This window comes from Fundulus heteroclitus, chromosome 19, assembly GCF_011125445.2.
Source record: "Fundulus heteroclitus isolate FHET01 chromosome 19, MU-UCD_Fhet_4.1, whole genome shotgun sequence".
Classification (NCBI taxonomy): Eukaryota; Metazoa; Chordata; class Actinopteri; order Cyprinodontiformes; family Fundulidae; genus Fundulus; species Fundulus heteroclitus.
This window is the reverse complement of record NC_046379.1, coordinates 30,692,680-30,706,247: the sequence shown is the minus strand read 5'-3', so window position 1 is coordinate 30,706,247 and position 13,568 is coordinate 30,692,680. Positions and strand designations below refer to the sequence as shown.

At 42.7% G+C, this 13,568-nt stretch overlaps 1 protein-coding gene across 5 annotated transcripts in view; it reads left to right on the top strand.

Annotated features, from left to right (window-relative positions):
* mapkbp1 (mitogen-activated protein kinase binding protein 1) overlaps window positions 1–13,568 on the top strand; it is a 52,450-nt gene that overhangs the window by 18,364 nt on the left and 20,518 nt on the right. For 4 of the 5 annotated variants that reach the window (XR_004933463.1, XM_036151176.1, XM_036151175.1 and 1 more), the window contains exons 3-11: window positions 4,888–4,950; window positions 5,669–5,726; window positions 5,828–5,998; window positions 6,085–6,222; window positions 6,311–6,493; window positions 8,238–8,255; window positions 8,810–8,970; window positions 10,970–11,159; window positions 13,357–13,491. Coding sequence is in view for 4 of the 5 variants with exons in the window: in XM_036151176.1 (XP_036007069.1) it covers window positions 4,888–4,950; window positions 5,669–5,726; window positions 5,828–5,998; window positions 6,085–6,222; window positions 6,311–6,493; window positions 8,238–8,255; window positions 8,810–8,970; window positions 10,970–11,159; window positions 13,357–13,491 (1,117 nt within the window). In the remaining variant the exon portion in view is untranslated. The remainder of the gene's footprint in view (window positions 1–4,887; window positions 4,951–5,668; window positions 5,727–5,827; window positions 5,999–6,084; window positions 6,223–6,310; window positions 6,494–8,237; window positions 8,256–8,809; window positions 8,971–10,969; window positions 11,160–13,356; window positions 13,492–13,568) is intronic. The other variant, XM_036151178.1, reaches the window with a different exon arrangement.

Below are 13,568 nucleotides of genomic sequence, written 5' to 3'. Positions count from 1 at the left end.
CAGCAGGTCCAGATGTTCAGTGTGTGATCCTCAGCAGGTCCAGATGTTCAGTGTATGATCCTCAGCAGGTCCAGATGTTCAGTGTGAGATCCTCAGCAGGTCCAGATGTTCAGTCTGTGGTCCTTTGCGGAACATTTCAAAATGCATCTCAAATAAGGTGCTTCACCACGGTTGTAGTGTTAATTAGCTTTTTTGCCTTCGCTCTGTCACCAAAGACTTCCTATCTGCATCCTTCCTCTTTTCTTGTTTGCCTGCCTCGTAGGCAAAACGCCTCCAAACTACACTCTTACCTTTGCATTTTGGACTAAAGTGGGTCACCATGGTTCTTCTTTGGATATGCTTGCCATGTTAGCAGGGTACTTTCAGCAGCAGCTCGCTGTTTTGATTCTCAGCTATGATGGTTTTGGTGAGCCTCAGTAAAGAGGGGAGGATGTCTGTGTTACTGCATAGCTGCTGTGAGAAGTAATGCAGTAACTTGGGCAGATAAAGATGGCTCAGCTTGTGTCTATTTTAATGCAAATTAATATCTTCAAAGAAGAAATTTATTATAGTACTGATCAATAGCATCTGTTCAAAAGTATCGAAAATATTTATTACTTTGACAACTTAGGTTTTCAGTGTGTTCAGACAGATAAACTGGGTCTGATCTGAACAAAAAAACCCAAAAAACATTTTTGAGGTTTTATCAACTGAAAGCCAAGAGGTTTAGAGAATTTTATGAACTTAATTGTTCATAAGCCCCCCCCCCCCCCCCACACACACACACACACACTGTTTAGAACACTCAGCATGTTGTGTTTGAATAGAAATATAAACACTGATAAATATTACCCTGAGTTGAAAACAAGCAGGGGTCTTACAATAGGTACTTTATATACCCTGAGCAATGCAGCAAACTGTCTCCAGAACACGAGTCTGAAGAGGCTGTAAAGAATAACGGCAATGAGGGATGTTAGGTTTATAGAAGCACAAGTGTCTTAGGAAAGGTTAATATGATGGAGTGCTGACGTTGCAGCTTTCACACTAGCAGTCATACTCAGCATAATTTAGCTTCACCCAGCCTGGTAACTCTCATAAGGTTTCAATCTGTGTGTGTGTGTGTGTGTGTGTGTGTGTGTGTGTGTGTGTGTGTGTGTGTGTGTGTGTGGATAATTTGCAGCACAACATTAAGCCTGTGGGTGTTAGTCCAAAGCTGTAGGGGATAAAATTCACTCTAACAGGATTCAGACATGTGTGCAGCCATGATACAGTGAAGAAAATTCTTTACTAGCTTTGGAAGAAAAGCCCAGCCCTGAATCCCAACATCAGGTCATAATTAGGTCTGTGTGTGTGTGTGTGTGTGTGTGTGTGTGTGTGTGTGTACGTACTTGTAATTACAGCTGAGTAAGAACATTTTTTGTACATTTTTTTATATTACTAGTAAAGTGAGGACTTTTGTGTTTCAGCAGATAGAACAAAGGTTTCAGAAATGTGAACTTGTGGACCCACTTTTTAGTTGTGAAAGTTCATTACAATTATTTTGTTTCTCAGTAGTGTAGCTTTCTACTCAAGCTGTAAAGTCTTGTTCATCAGATTGACAGCCTGGGGGAAGAAACTGTCTCCTCGGCAGTTTGTTTTTGCAAATGGCGCTCTGTAGCGTTGACCTGAGGGTAAAAGTTTAAACAGTTTGTGTGCATGATGTATGGGGACTGCAGAGATATTTGCAGCCCTTTTTCCAGAGGCTAGATCTGTTCAAGTCCTGGATGACGGTAAGGTCAGCCCTGATGATCCTCTCTGCAGGCCAAATTGTTTGTTGCAGTTTGGACATGTTTTGGATTTTTTTTTGGATGTTTTGTGGATGAGCCATGCTGCACAGTGTTAGACTAACACAGGACAGACTGAATGATGGCACTGTGTTCAATTTTGATTCAATTCAGTTTTAGTTATATAGCCCCAATTCACAACACGTCATCTCGAGGCACTTTACAAAGTCAACTCTATGGTATAATCCAGACACATTGCTTAAAAGTTTCCTCTCTAAGGAAACCCAACAGATTGTCTTGTCAAGCAGCATTCGCTCCTCCTGAGAAAGCGTAGAGCCACAGGGAGAATTGTCTGCATTGTCCATGGCTTTTCAGCAATCCCTCATACTAAGCATGCATAAATCGATGGTGGAGAGGAAAACTCCCCTTTAACGGGACGAAAAAACGTCCAGCAGAACCAGGCTCAGTATGAACGGCCATCTGCCACGAATGACAGGGGGTTAGAGAAGACAGAGCAGAGACACAAAAGAGCACAGAAGCTCACATTGATCCAGGAATCCTTTCTATGTTAGAGAGGGTGATGGCAGACTAGCTCTATAGGTGGCTGTGTCTTGGAAAGAAACCCAGTTAAGCAGATAAACTCTGAGCTATTTCTCTGGTCTAGAGGATGAAGGAGAGTACAGACAGTCGGTTGCAGTTAAAGCTCAGCCAACAGCTATGTCTAGGAGAGAAACGGGGTTAGACACTGAGGGACAGGGCCAGCTGGATCATCTATAACCTGAAGTTGTTGACAGCAGTAGCTCAGCCGATCTACCCCCCCTGGATTGTGTCACAGCGAAACAGAATGCCAGGCCAGCTGTAGCTACTATGAAGACAATAAACCAGAGAAAACATAAAGGTAAATGTTGAAATAACAACAATTAATGAATAATTGGAGAATAATATGAGAGCGTAGCAGAGTGAGGGGACGTGGCCCCTATGTCCTCTGGCAGCCTAACCCTATAGCATCATAACTACAGAGACAACTCAGGGTAACCAAAGCCATTCACACTCGCTTTGTCAAAAAGCCTAGTCCTAAAAGTAGACAGGGTGTCTGCCTCACGGACCAAAACTGGGAGTTGGCTCCACAGGAGAGGAGCCTGATAGCTAAAGGATCTGCCTCCCATTCTACTTTTAGAGACTCTAGGAACCACCAGCAGACCTGCAGTCTGAGAGCGAAGTGCTCTGTTAGGAACATACGGGGTAATCAGAGCTCTGATATATGATGGAGCTTGATTATTAAGGGCTTTATACGTTAGAAGAAGAAATTTAAATTCTATTCTGGATTTAACAGGAAGCCAATGAAGGGAAGCTAAAATTGGAGAAATATGATCCCTCTTTTTACTTTTTCTGATAGTAAAGAATTACAATAGTCCAGCCTTGAAGTAAACAAAAATGCATGGACTAGTTTTTCAGCATTACTCCTAGACATAATATTTCTCATTTTGGCATTATTCTAGACTTGGAAACAAAGAAACCTTAGAAACCTGTTTCCACAAAGATTCTCAGTCTCTCAGAGAGCTCCGATCTTAGCCTAAAAATTCCTACCTAGGAGTGTTAGCTTAAGAATGATTCAGATAGTTACTGAGAGTGAGTAAGGAGACAGCGGACATTTTTAGCATAGTGAGGAGGTGTGGTTGACCCATTACCTAGGTGTGACGCTGTCTTTTAACAGCTGTGATTGGTTGATAGTAAAAGAAAAAATACACCGAATGATCAAAGGAGAGAAGTTGGTGTCTCAAGATGATAAAAACATGAAACATTTATTGACTGTCACACAGCATCAAAATGTTTTGAGTGATTTCATTGAGATCTTGATCTGGATTTACTTTTTTTATGTTTATTTGCTTTGTCTATTTGATATTAATGTGCACTCCCCTGTCAGCATTTTACTGGGATTGCCTGCTTGTATAAAGCGGTCATATTTGGTAAATTGACCCACATGAAATGGAGAAAAAAAGATAAATAATAAATAAAAAACAAATTCTCCTATATGAGGCTTTTAAAGTTGCTGTAGATCAGTTTATTCAATTAACAAAAGTTGGTCTTCGATCACGCCAAACTGCCGCTTTACTGCGAGGCATTGAGAAGGTCAGACTCAGTCTGGCATTATTTAATACTGTTTTATTATTTAAGCAAACCGGCATTATGATAGTTCTGGGATACGGTTGCTAGATGTCGCCACATCAGTTTATATTTGTTAATCGTGCCTGGTCCTGGGGCTATTTTTATCCACAAAAAGGACCATCAAAACCTTATCAGGATGGATGCTTGTCGTATATAACTTTATTTATCATGATCAAATGGTTTTTGGTCTTTTTTATAAACATGTAAAGTGACTGTATAGCTTTAAATACCTTACTGTTGCTGACATTAGCAAAATGTAAATCTTCTTCACTCCTTAAAAGCTTCCACACCAAAGAGTGTTGTTGTCAACCTGATGGGAATTCATTGGGTTCACTGGTTGAAAAGATGATTATTGAATTTCTTACTGGACAGAACTGATCAAGCACACAATAGGTCCAATTCTGGTCAGGAGACAGTGTGGTGGCACGCCTCCCCATCTCCAGCCCATCTGTTGGTCCGACCTCACACCTCACCACTGTCTTGCTGTCCTTGAACATACACTGTAGCGCCCTCAAAGTCACAACATCAGTCCTCGGTTCCTCTTTAAGCACACTAACATCTTCTTCCTTCCATGAAGTCGCTTCTCATTGAAACTTCTCCATCAACTCTCAGAGCAAACTGCTAATCTTATGTCTGCAGCCGTTTCTCATAATGAACCATATTCTGTCTTAGCCCAGCAGAAATGAGAAACCATCTCTTCCCATATCTCCATGGTAGGGTTTTTTCACTTTATCCTTTTTGACTGAAGGTCGATTCTTGCAACATAAAACTGGTCTGTCAGCTTTGAATTCAAAATCTTAAAGAGACACCACAGTCGGTTCAGGAGAAAATTCTTAATAAAATGATTAATAAGGATTTTTTCTTTCTTCCAGCTGCTTTTTATTGTGCTGTATGTTTGTTTCAACCGTCGTTCTGACTTGTCATCTTCATGTTTGTCTTGCTCAGCCTTTGAACTCTGGTTGACCCTGTGTTTCTCCAGGTGTGTCATCGTCCTGCTGAATCCTCGCAAGAACAAGCAGCATCACATCTTCAACAGCTCCAGGTACAAAGGAACTAGCTGCTCTCAGATTACCTCCATCCTCCTTCTCTTTAGTCCCAGCTAACATATCCATCCTAACTATAGTACAGTAGTGCCTACAGTACTAGGCGTAGTACTGTAGGCACTACTGTACTATAATTAGGTCACCTTTCTTTTTAAAGCGCCACTAAGAAGTGGACATCCACTCATTGCCTGCATTAATTGCATTATTTCTTTAGATTTCTAATGTAGGTCTGTGGATCTGGAACTTTGCCACCTCCAGCTGAGCCTCCTGTCTTTTAGACAGGGCTACGGCCTCCAAACCATGCATCATAGCATCTCTCTCTATTGGTTAATAGACTTTTCCTTTCAAGCTTGGAGCTATCCTGTATCAGAAGATTGCTGATGGTTGTAAAAGATATTTAGCCAAAGTATTATTTATATATTAATGTATAAATCATTCTGAGCCTGTCTTCATGGCAAGGTAAAAAGGTATGGTCCAAATATACTATCTAGGGCCCTTGATGATGCCTTGATCATGCTTTTTAATCTGTTGAGAAATGGATGTAAGCATTTTTCCAGCCCAGTAAGTCTTTTTTTAATAGCTGAAAATAAATGTAGCAATTTTTAGATGAAGCAGATGAAGCTGAAACTGCTACTTCAAACACCTTATCAGATTTACCTGACTGTTTGTGCGCGCGTGTGTGTGTGTGTGTGTGTGTGTGTGTGTGTGTGTGCGCAGAAAGGCGATCACCACATTGGCGTTTTCTCCTGATGGGAAATATGTCGTGACAGGAGAGGTAAGTGTTTGTTGTGCTGAAACCTGACCACCTCCACGTAAAACCATCAGAGAATGCAGGGTGGAGTTTTCTCTTATGACCTTCCCCTCCATCTACCTCAGAGTGGTCACATGCCAGCAGTTCGGGTCTGGGAGGTGTCGGCCCATGCTCAGGTCGCAGAGCTGCAGGAGCATAAATATGGCGTGTCCTGCGTGGCGTTTTCCCCTAACGGGAAATATATCGTCAGCGTGGGCTACCAGCACGACATGATGGTCAACCTGTGGAACTGGAAGGTACGTCGGACGCAGGCGCTGAGAGGAAGGCTTCCCTGATCCCGCCTTCTGTAAACTATTAACCTGTTTCTCTGTGTGTTGGTCAGAAAAACATCGTGGTTGCAGCCAATAAGGTCTCTAGTAAAGTGACAGCCGTCTCCTTCTCACACGACAGCTCCTATTTCGTTACCGCCGGCAACCGACATGTAAAGTTCTGGTACCTGGACCACACCAAGACCTCCAAGGTTCTCGCACCAGTGTGAAGCCTTTACTGGCCTTCTGACCAGCCGAGAGCAGAACTGTGCTGTAGCTACTGGTTCTGTTTGTCTGCAGGTGAGCGCCACAGTTCCCCTGCTGGGGCGTTCAGGGCTTCTCGGAGAACTGCGCAATAATTTCTTCAGCGACGTGGCATGTGGCCGGGGCCGACAGTCCTCCTCTGCCTTCTGCATCACTTCCTCAGGGCTGCTGTGTGAGTTTAACGACCGAAGGCTCCTTGACAAGTGGGTGGAGCTACGGGTGAGTCAAAGTTCATGCACTGGGTTACAAAAAAAGACAAAGTCACCACAGATATGATACCAAACTGTTATATGTAACTGCTGAGGCCTCTGGTGCTGGTTAGCAGTGTTTCTCATCATGGGTCCTCAGGGCCGCTGTCCTGCTGCTGCCTCACACTGACTGAAACCAGTCAGAGGTTTCAGCAGCGCTTGGTGCTGCACTAAGCAGGTAAAGCAATAGTTTGAATCCAAGCTACAAGGACAGTGGCTACTGAGGACCAGTTTAGAAACAGTGCTGGAAAACATACCACAGGAGAATAAAACAGCATTGCTGTAGTAAATATCACCTCTTAATTTCAGGTCAAGGACAGAATGATGTATACGAATGTCTCTGATTTTGATTTGGAAAACAAAATACTGCACTAGTCAGTAGGTGCAAATCACTGCTACTTTTCCCCTTTTTGGCTGAAAAAGATGTGCTGTCATTACAAAAATCTTTTATTTTGTGATTTGAGGTACAGCACCTTCCAAACTATTCACACTCTTTGAACCTTTTCACATTCTGTCACGTTCCAAAAGCAAACTTCAATGTATTTTATCAGGATTTTATGTTACAGTCCAACACTACGTAGCCTTTCCGTTCTTTAGAGAACCTCAGAGGACAACCAGCATCATGGAGACCATTGAACCCAGCAGACAGGTCGGGGAGGAGCTTCTGGTTCAGCTTAAACCAGGATTAGGCTCTAAAACAACATCCCAAGCTTTGAACATCTCCCAGAGCTCTGATCAATCCATCACCTGAACCTGGAGAGGATAGACCACCTGCAGACCTACCAAGACATGGACGTCCACCTGAACTGACAGGCTGGGAAAGGAGAGCATTAATCAGAGATGGTGGCTTTGGAGGAGCTGCAGAGATCCACGGCTGCAGAGAATCTGTTGGCAGGACAACTAAAAGTGCATTCCACAAATCTAAAAGAAAGCCTGAAGCCTGCTTGCAGTTTGCAACAATGTTTTGTTGTTGTCGGAGATACAGCCGACATGTGGAAGAAAGGTTCTCTGATTGGATAAGAATAAATGTAAACTTTTTGGCCTAAATGCAAAACACTATATCTGGAGGAAACACTGCACATCGGTCAGAAGACACAAACAGCATGACGGTGGCAGCATCATGCTGCGGGGATGGTTTTCTTCAGCAGGGACAGGGAAGCTGCTCAGAGTTGACAGGAAGACGGATGGAGCTAAATCCGTCCTGTTAGAGGCTGCAGGAGACCAGAGACTGGGTGGAGCTTCACCTTCCAGCTGGAGATGTTCAAAGCTGCTGGAGACATTCCCCTACAGACTGCAGCTGTATCTGCAGGGAAGGCAGTCTGACATAGTGTGGACATAGCTGAACTCAAACACCTCACACTTTTCAGATTTTTGCAGTAAAACATTTTGTGTGGGTCTATCACCCAACAAACCCAAATAAACACATTGAAGTTTGTGATTTTATTCTGATTAAATAGGGAAAGTGTGTAAATACTTTCTCAAGGTACTGTGTGTTTTCCCAAGCCAGACTTTTCTGACCTTAGAGGTTTGTGTTAACCGTGCTGATATTGTTGGATAGAAGTGATCTTTAAACCGAGTCGACCCGTCGGGTTCCTCCCGTCCTTGTTGAACACGTCAGTAGCTTCACGGCTGTGTGTGTGTGTATGGCTCTCTGATGTGATGTGAACGTGCTCTAAAGTGAACTTCCTCTGCTTCCCCTCCTGCTTCCTGCGCAGAGAATCGACTCTGCCTCTGTAAGTCCCGTCTCTCCTGGAGTCACATCCCTCGGGCTGTTCTCACATCTCACTCTAGCATTTTGTGACGCTCTTTGGCCACCCCACAACCTCATACTCCATCATGAGATGCTTCACAGAGAGTCTCCACAGCTGCCTGCTTCACCGTTCACCCATTCTGATGAGATTCAGATGTCTCCTAGCCAAGCGGCCCGGACCAAAACAAGAAAGGTCATTGTTTTCCTCCCAAGACCAACTGGGCTGAAGATATCAAAAGGCTCACTTTCTCCCTCTCACCCTCATTGCTCATATCAAAGCATGTATTCATGACCGGCTCACCAACTGAATGTCTGACTGATGAATAAACCTGCTCGGATCCAGAGCCTTACTGAGCTCCCTTGATTCAGCATTGCCCACCGGCTCCATCCTGTTTTATCAACAGATCCAGTGTTGTTGTTTTTTTTTTTTCCTTGCGGCGATGTAGTATATTGTTCTGTGTAGAATCAGTCCTGCTGGAACAGTTCCCTGTCTCTGATCCTCTGAGCGTGTCACTCCATCTGTCTGTGTGTCCTTAGACGTCTCAGGCCACCTGTCTGTCTGTCACAGAGGAGTTTATCTTCTGTGGTTGTTCTGATGGGACGGTGCGAGCCTTCAATCCCGCCAACCTGCACTTCCTCTGCACTCTGCCACGCCCACACTGCCTGGGCGCTGACATAGCCTCTGTAGTCGATGCCAGGTAACTCAGAACCCTGTAAGGTAAACCCACCTGCTGTTCATTCAGTCGTCGCCTACATCGCTGAGCCTTGATGTTCTGCCGATTTTGTCCCGCTCCAACCGAACACTTCCATGGATTCCATTTTCATTTTGTTATTTTCGTGTGACAGGCCAACATGTAGCGGCAAATGAAAGAAAAATCATACATGGTTTTCAACACTTTTTATTAATTTTTTTTACAAATAAAAAGCTAGTGTAGTGTGTGTTAGTATTCACCCCCATTCACTCTGATACCCCTAAATAAAATCCACACGACCAGTTTCATTCTGCTATCACCCAGGAGTCTAGCTGTGTGGAATATAATCAGATTCTAACTGCAGCTGTTCTGTTTCTGGCCTCAGAGGTCTGTTAGAGAACGTCAGAGAACAACCAGCACTATGAAGACCAAGGAACCCAGCAGACGGGTCAGGGAGAAGGTTCCGGTTCAATCTAAAGCGGGGTCAGGTTCTGAAATAATCTCCCCGAGCTCTGTTCACTCCATCTGAACATCGACTACAACATTAGAAGTCCTATTTACAGTTGGGCAAAAGGCATGAAGGAGACACAGAGAACATGCAGGAGAGGTTCTTTGGCAGAGAAGACCAGCATTCCTCATGTTGGGCTCCATGGAAAGTTTTATTTCTGTGTACTGCAGCTATTCTTATTTTATCCTTAAAATAAAGCAGTGCACTTTATAAACTACATTTAATTTACTTAAAGGAGCAATAACTGATAATTCACCACTAGGGGGAGCTTGAGCACTGTGCAGACCAAAACAAGATGTGTGAATAGTGGCGCCTCTCTTTAGTCCCTGGCTGCCACCCGACTCCTCCTTTTCCTTCTCTGGAGTCGCCTTCTCTGCGCTTATTTGTAAAGGACCAAAACACAGCAAAATAGCATCACATTTCGGAGGAACATGTCTAGTCAAGAGGTAACTCATAACTTTATAATGCTGCTAGCCAGAGAACATTTTGATCTGCGGGGGTGCTTTCTGCCATGTTGCTCCACCATTGCTGCTCTGACGGTGGTATTATAGGGCAGGGAGTGGCTGAGCCCTGAGTGGCAGCTGTTCACATGCACGTACACGCAAGGTCCGTCTATGTAAACAAGAGACTGGAGAACATTGCAGAGAGCTGCGGTGTGACAATATACCATAGTCCATCTGAAATATTACCTTTAGTTCCTTACATCATTATTTTTTAGTTCTTTCTATCTAAAATGTTGAAATGTTGCTTATTGCTCCTTTAAACACCCAGCCAGAGCTACAAAGCAATGGTTTAGATCAGTGCATATTCATGACCCCTAGCAAAATGTATTATACTTGACGTTGATTTAAGTATAAGCTTAATGTACTTAGTCTTAGACTTCTTTTTATACTTTTCAGTATGAGTCAAGTATACTTTACTATACTATTGTTAGGTATATGAAATTTAGTTTATAAAAAGAAATTTTCAAGTACACTGCCTTATTTGAAGGATGAAATAAGTACACACGTAGTACACTTGAATAAACTACTTTTTGCTAAGGGGAATTAGCATGGCCTAGTCAAAGTCTATCTAAATCCACCTGAAAATCTCTAACAAAACTTTAAAATTGATGTTAGACACTCTCCGTCCAATTATACTGAACTCGAGCTCTTTCAGAAAAAGGAATTTTCAGTCTGTAGATGTTCAAAGCTGGCAGAGACAAACCCAAAGGTCCTGCAGCTGGACCTGCAGCCGAAGGTGCTTTACACCGCATTGAATCAGAGGAGCTGAATGCTAATACACATCACACTTTTCAGACTTTTATTTGTAAGAATAAAAAAAATATGCATTATTTGTTTTATACATTTCGTATCACTTTGTGTTGGTCCATTACAGAAAAACAAGTGAAATATGCTGAAATAATTGGTTGTAACTGGAGAAATGTAAACGCTGTGGTTTAACTGTCATGTGTGCCATTTTTAGTTCACTGAACCTCCTCTTCTTCACCTTCCTCAGCCAGCTCTTCTCCTGCAGAGAAGATTCTCGTTACCCAGACACTGTAGCTGTGACCTTCGACCCCACTAACCGCTGTCTGTCCTGCGTCTACAACGATCACAGTCTTTATGTTTGGGACGTCCAGGAGCTCATCAGGGCAGGGAAGCTCTACTCAGCCCTCTACCACTCAACCTGTGTGTGGGGCCTCGAGGTCAGTGTGGCGTTCTCATCTTCTTCTAAAATTGGTCATAACATGAAGATGAAAAGCAGCCGTGCATGTTCCTTGTGACTTTCAGTCATGAGTCCGTGGATGAACTTGTTTGTAGTGAACCTTAATATCAATACAGCGCCTGATGCCACACTAAAACCCAACAGACAAACTAAATTCATTTGTGTAGCATTATTCATATACAAGATAATGTAAGTATTTTACAGGATCACCAAGAAACAAAGTTGTTAAAAGAATAATAGTGAAACCTAAGCATCACACATAATGAAATAAACATTAAAATGTAAATATAAAGAAAAATGTGACCTATACATAAGCATCTGGGATGAGCAGTTATTTTCTAGAGAGCAGTAAAAACATTATTACAATTATGTTACCCTCTAAAAATAAAAGCACACACCAGTTCCTCTGTGTTCTGTTATGCCAAGATACCTTTTTTCTGGTAAAGTCATTATTTTATGTACTAGCAAATTTTTTTTTTTTTGTATTTTTTGCATTTAACCCCTTCAAACACTGGCTCCTCTGTAAAGTACATAAAATATTTCTGGGTCTTAAAGAAACAGTATATATATATATATATTTTTTTATTTTTTTATTTTTTTCTCAGGACAAAAAAAATGAAGGCTTTAAGATGGATTATAGAAATATACATTTTGGGACTGTAGTGGACCGTAGTCCCGTGGTGACAGGATTATAAAGTTGTGTATCATCAGCATTAAGAAGATCTAGTAACACTTCATAATGTGAGGAACCTCACATGTGATTATTCAAATACAAAGAGAAGTCTTTGATCTACCCAATAAGATCTGAGCCCGTCTTTCTGCAAATGACAAATTAGTAGTTGTTTTTTTGGGGATTTTTTGCGGCTCTAGTGGCTCGCTTTTTATTACAGTAGGCTGACAGGAAGGGGGGTGGAAGAGGGGGAGAGACATGCGGCAAAGGACCGCGGGTCGGATTGGAACCTAGGTTGACCGCATCGAGGACTAAGGCCTCTGTACATGGGTCACGCTACCCGCTGCGCCACATGCGCACCTGACAAATTAGTTGTTTAGACACATTTTTGTCATAAGAAGAGAGACTGGATAGTTGTCTGCAGCAAGAAGGACATTAGATGAAACATTGAGAGATGCTCATGAGTTTTTTTCTCAGACAACGATTTATTTACAGCAGGTTTTAAACCAGTGGGTTGTAGCTGGTTTCTAATTGAACTGCATGAAGAGCTTTGCCAGGGCCTGGGACAACACTCTGATTTTGGGCCCCTCCGTCCCCACACACACAAACACAGTGTCTGTGTCCACGGTTTCTTTCATGCTCTGGAAATCTCTCATAAAGCTTTATATATTTTATGGAGGATATGTAAGATATGTTCAATGCAATTTAGTGCGCTAGTTTACCTTTCTTGAAGTTCGTAAGAGAGCAACCAGCATGCTAGGGAAAATGAGCCGTTTTCTGAGCTGCTGTTTATCATCAAGTCTCTATCATTCTTTGCCATCCTCTGTGGGAGGTAGAATAGGTGAAATACTTTAGGATGCCGTCTGCATCTGCTGGCAGTTCCTTTGGCCTCTCTGAGAAAGACATCCACTTTATTATTGCAACAAGTGTCACTAGATCAGAAAGTGACATTTTAGTCAGCCATAACGCAGGATCAGTGAAACTAAGTGGCCGATCAGTCTCTAGTTAGTCTCATTGGGGATTAAGCTCTGTGACAATGTATTTATTTATTAAAATCTTTGATTCTGTTAAATGATCCAGGCTAGTTTAGCGTTCCTGTATTAGAAATACATTATAATGCTTTAACTGTAATTTACTTTTTCCTGGTTTCTCTAAACCTTTTCTGTTCTGTTTCTTTCATTTCTAATTTACTACATAATATTTTACATTTGCAGACTGTATTTAATGACATACCAAAAGGATGTGGGGAAGTCAGTAATAGTAATGAAAGCTTGACGATCTTTGAGAAGTTGAACTGATATTAAATCAGGAGACATGGCCACAGTAGAGCAATTTATTAGAATGGGTGACTTCACTGTAGCAAATAAACAAAAGCAGTTAGTGCTGTGAAAAATGCCGGTTTTAGCTCCTCTCTCCAGCCAACAGTTTGCATGTGTTTGTTGGATGTCATTGTCCTGCATGGAGCATGAGGCAGAATATGTGATCAGTCCCTACCTGTCTCCTGCAGGTGTGCATGGAGGAAGGAGGAGGAGGTGAGGTGCAGCTCCCCCCCGGCTCCTTCTTATCCTGCTCCTCTGACAACACCATCCGGCTGTGGAACGTCGACAGACACAACGTCCTCCGCAGGAACATCCTGAGTAACGTATGTCGGTACACACCCACACCGGTGCAAAGCACGCCTCTGAGCCTGTACCACCGCTGAGCTCTGACGTCTGCCCC